Raw genomic sequence first — 4,726 nt, forward strand, 5'->3', positions numbered from 1 at the left:
TCATTTAAAGTTTTAGAAGAATTACCTGATAATGAGATATAATTTTTAATAGTACTCAAAGTCAATTCCATATCAATGTTCGTTGAAATCTAGAATAATTTCTCATTCTCTAAATTATTTAAATAGAAAAAATAATAGTAACCAAGAGAAAATATTTAACAATAGGATTACCTCCAACTTTAATTAAACAAATAATATCAATAGGAGAATAAAATTGGGCAACAGAAAAATATGGTTCAACCAAGATCAAATTTGAAGTTCTATATTACACTCAAAGAATAAATAAAAAATGTTTTCCTCCTAATTTTTTCACAAAGAGAACACATAAAGAGACTAAACAAATCATTACATTCAACCTGCTTATTAGTAGAGATGCTATTATGCAACAACTTTCATAAAACCAAATTTTTAGCATGTGAAATTCACCCAAATCAAACTACCCTAATCATAAGAGGAATAAGGAAATATAAAGAAGTTCTTGGCGATTTTTTGAGATAACACGCTAGAATCCTCTAAAGACCAATTAGGCACATTAAGAAACTCATAAAGAATCAAATTCTTTAAATTATCCAAACTAGACATATTAGAAGAAAGACGAGATAAAAACCAACTATTTATCAACCCAAGCCTAACAGACTTTAGTAGAAAATTTTAACCTCTTACTACCAAAAACACCGACCATCTCATAAATGTAACATTTAGAACACCAACTATCATTCCAAAAATTAAAAATTAATGTGCTCTCTATTACCAACACTTGAACAAGTATTATCTAAAATAGTATTATACCATTCATTAATTATACTAGGTTAGATAGAAGAGGACTTATGCCAAACAATTTTCTTATATTTAGATTTTAAGAACACAACTCTCATAAAAAAAAAAAAACTTAAGGTGCTAAACTATATGAAAAATTTCAAGCCAATCTAAGTAAAAAGGTTTTATTTTCCGCAAGAATATTAACAACCTGCAAGTCACCTTCATTCTTATTAGCACATAAGTTTCTCCATTTAACAAAAAAGTAAACCATTTTATTAATATCCCCACTCCATATAAATTTCTAATCCATCTATCTACCCCTTTAAGAAGAAGACAAGAAGGTCATTTATAAATCCAAAAACTATAAGAAAGAGTTCCAACAATCACAAAATTAAGAGGTTGAATTATATTCACCATACTCAAAGTTTTGCCTTTTCAAGGGGTGAGCTTGAGGAGAATTTTATCAACAAGAAAAGCATAAAAAGAGCTTTGGATGCACCCATAAAAACAGGAACTCCTAAATAAGAAAACACAAAAAGAGTCTTATGACAACAAAACAAATATTTAATTTTCCTATTAAAATAATAAGCAGAGTCATTTGTAGTGTAACAATGACTCTTAACAACATTCAACCATTACCATATGTTTGAAGGAAATTAATGAGATTAGTAAAAATGTGTTAAGTAACTCTAAAAAAAAATCATTAACCTATAAAACATAAGACACAAAGGAATAACCATTCGAACTAGTGATAGGAAACATTTTTTCATAATCCACCAAAGTTGATATCTCCCTACTTAACACTTTCTCAACTAGACAAAAAAGAATGGAAATTCTCTATAACACAAGAAAAAACCTACAAGATTTCAATTTACTTCTAAAGAAAGAGGAGCTAATTTTAAGATGCTAAGAATCTAATCATTAAAAATTTGATGGAAATCAAACCGTTGTTGAACTTGGATTAAAATATCCAAACTAAGAGTATCAAAATCTTTTTTTATTGTAAATCTTGAAGGTCATATTCCCTGTTCAGTTTTTTGATAACATATTTGTCGCTTCAGAAGTAATACAAATGCACTCTTTAGTTTACATTTGTAATAAAATATCAACTTAGCAATGCAGGAGTAGCACCAAAAACACTATCATCAACAACATATAAATTTTTATAGAAATCCAAGATACAGTCTTCAATATGCTCAAAATCCTCCAAAATTAAATCTCCTTCTTTTTTTAGGCATAGCATGAAAAAAAAGAAGTGTTTCTATCTCCATCCACAAACCAATTCAGCTTTGTTTTTTCCTTCCAAAACATATCTCGCAGCTACAAAGCAGGAATTAAGGGCACGCTTTTTAATGCATCATCAGTATAAATTTTAATAAAAAATATTATTTTTTTAACTGCTTTAAGAAAATTCTTTAACATTTTTTTATAGAAGAACATTCTTTAACAGAAGCTTTATATCCAAATATTTAATATAAATAAAAACTAATTTTAAAGATAAAAAATAATTACTTATTGTATTAAATAAATTAAATATTAAAACAAATTAAAATAATTTCTAAATTTATAAACTAGTTTTTAAATTAGTTACCAAGACAAACTAATTTAGATTTATAAATTACTAGCTATTTAATATATAAACTAATTTAGTTAATTAAATACTAATTTAAAAATCAGTTTATAAATTTAGAGATTATTTTAGATATTAATAATATTTTAATTTCTAAAATATTATAATGACTAATTATTTTTTTCTAAAATTAATTTTTATTTAATAGTTTTTGTGTGTGTAATATATGGTATTAATTTTAAAGTTATACAAATTAATTTCATTTATATTATCAAGCCGAAATACTTCAACAATGAAAAAGTCTAATATAAGAAATACACATTTACAAAATAAATAAATATATATATATATATATATTCTATTTTTAATTTTTCAAAAATGTCATTTAAGAATAAAATTGTAATAAAATTTCAAAATAAATAAAACCTTAAATATAATGATTAACATTTCAATGTTATTTCAAAATCCCTGATATCGAAATAATATATATTAATTTGACTATAGCTGTAAAAAATTTGGGATTATTGAAGATATTTTAGTTGTCTTGTTTATATATTTTTTCAGGTTTCCTAACTATCTTGATTAAATTTGAATGGTTTTTGAGAAAAAGAAAAAACTATTTACATATGCTTTAGTGTTGATATAAAGATTCATGCATGTCCGGACTTGATAACTTTTGTAGTGTGTAAGACTGACTCTGTAGGCATCGATCCAATGCAAAAAGAAAATGTATGAATAAATAGAAGAAACAAAAAATGTTACCATAAGAATATATACTTTAGAAGCAGCTAGACCCAAAGTTTCTTGTTCATTCAAAATTCCAAAACCAATTCATCAAGCAATTCCCTCTTTTCTGAACTTTATCAAAAGGGAACTCTATAAGACTGAAGCACAGCAGAATGAGACGATGTCAGAAGAAGCAAAAAATTGTGTTAATTTATAACAACTTTCACTCTCTCTCACTCTCCTAAATCACCAACATGAATTCATACGGTACCACAATTTTTGCACACTTATTTGGCCTCCTTGCTCTCATCCTCTTGCTTGTTTGGTTGCTGCATTATCGTGAGGGCATTGAATATGATTCTGACGATCCATTTCGCGTTTTCAATGTAACACTTTCTGTTTCTTACTTTCTTTAACCACAAATTCACATTCTACTGAGTCTGTTTTTTCATCTTGCAGGTTCACCCTTTCATGATGTTCTTCGGCTTCATTTTCCTTGTTGGTCAAGGTACCTTCTAATTTAGCATATTTCATTTACTTTCAGGAATTGATTCATCTTGCTAAATGGAAATAAGGTATGATTAATTAAGTTGGTGTGAAATTTGAGCAGCAATGCTAGCATATCAAACGGTGCCAGGAACGCATGAAACGAAGAAGATCGTTCACCTGACACTGCATCTAATTGCTTTAATTCTTGGAATTGTTGGTTTGTGTGCCGTTTTCAAGTTCCATGATATGGTGAACTGGGCAGACCTATACAGCCTCCATTCATGGATTGGCATTGGCACCTTTTGCTTGTTCGGCTTGCAGGTATCATATCATCTTAAACTTCTTCTTTACATTTTAATTTCTTTTACGTTTTTTCATTCTTCTACCTACAAATTGGTTTAACATTACAGAATTGTTATAATTATAAACAAAACCTATTGAAAAAATGTATAACTCAATCTTAAAGGTTTGTAAATGTTAAAAAGTTTGATGATTGGGTTTGTGTGTGAAGTGGCTTTTGGGACTAGGGTTCATGCTTCAATCATCTGAACGATCAAGAGTTGCGATGGCTCCATGGCACGTAGCAGGTGGTAGAGCACTATTTTTCATGGCAATTTGTGCAGCACTAACAGGGTTGATGGAGAAGTATACTTCCATTAAAGCAACCCAGAGAGAATCTCATTTGATCAACTTCACAGGTCTAGCAATTCTCTTGTTTGGAGTTTTTGTTGATATGGCTGTTGGTTTACGTGTTCGCTGAATTGCTTTGTTTTTCTCCACTTCATCCACCATTTTTTTTTATTTTCTATTCCTGTTCATCGATCACTGCAAATGGCTTCTGTAATTTCTTGTAATATCTTAATTTGGATTCTTGTGGAATATAATTTTACCGATTGAGGTGTTTGGTTAGAGATGGTGCTGCTAACCCACTTTCTTTTTAGTTACAATTCATATGATACTATGAAATAAGAACAAATGTTTATTAGATAACATATGAAGTAAATTTTAATCAATAATAAAAACATGTTTAAGAGAATATGTTAATAATGTTCTTACATTACAATTCACATATTTTAGCTTACACGTTATCCCAAATATACCAAATAATCATCAATATAATAAAAGTATTTTGCTTAAGCGGTTTTATGAATCTTTATGTTCTCAAGACACGTGTATAAATTT

General features: G+C 28.1%; 1 protein-coding gene across 1 annotated transcript; it reads left to right on the forward strand.

Moving 5' to 3' along the window:
• The first annotated feature begins 3,225 nt into the window (after window positions 1-3,225).
• Window positions 3,226-4,453, forward strand: LOC137811621 (Cytochrome b561/ferric reductase transmembrane protein family). Its single transcript, XM_068613422.2, has 4 exons — window positions 3,226-3,441; window positions 3,515-3,563; window positions 3,666-3,865; window positions 4,056-4,453. Exons 1-4 carry the CDS (start codon window positions 3,310-3,312, stop codon window positions 4,302-4,304), a joined length of 630 nt encoding a protein of 209 aa, XP_068469523.1. The 5' UTR covers window positions 3,226-3,309; the 3' UTR covers window positions 4,305-4,453.
• Window positions 4,454-4,726: the final 273 nt, after the last annotated feature.

Source organism: Phaseolus vulgaris, chromosome 2, assembly GCF_051622355.1.
Source record: "Phaseolus vulgaris cultivar YP4 chromosome 2, ASM5162235v1, whole genome shotgun sequence".
Taxonomy (NCBI): Eukaryota; Viridiplantae; Streptophyta; class Magnoliopsida; order Fabales; family Fabaceae; genus Phaseolus; species Phaseolus vulgaris.

Coding starts and splice junctions, on each gene's coding strand:
- LOC137811621 (XM_068613422.2), top strand. CDS start 3,310: ATGAATTCATACGGTACCACAATTTTTGCACACTTATTTGGCCTCCTT. Junction 3,564..3,665: donor CATTTTCCTTGTTGGTCAAG/GTACCTTCTAAT, acceptor AAATTTGAGCAG/CAATGCTAGCATATCAAACG. Junction 3,866..4,055: donor TTTGCTTGTTCGGCTTGCAG/GTATCATATCAT, acceptor TTGTGTGTGAAG/TGGCTTTTGGGACTAGGGTT.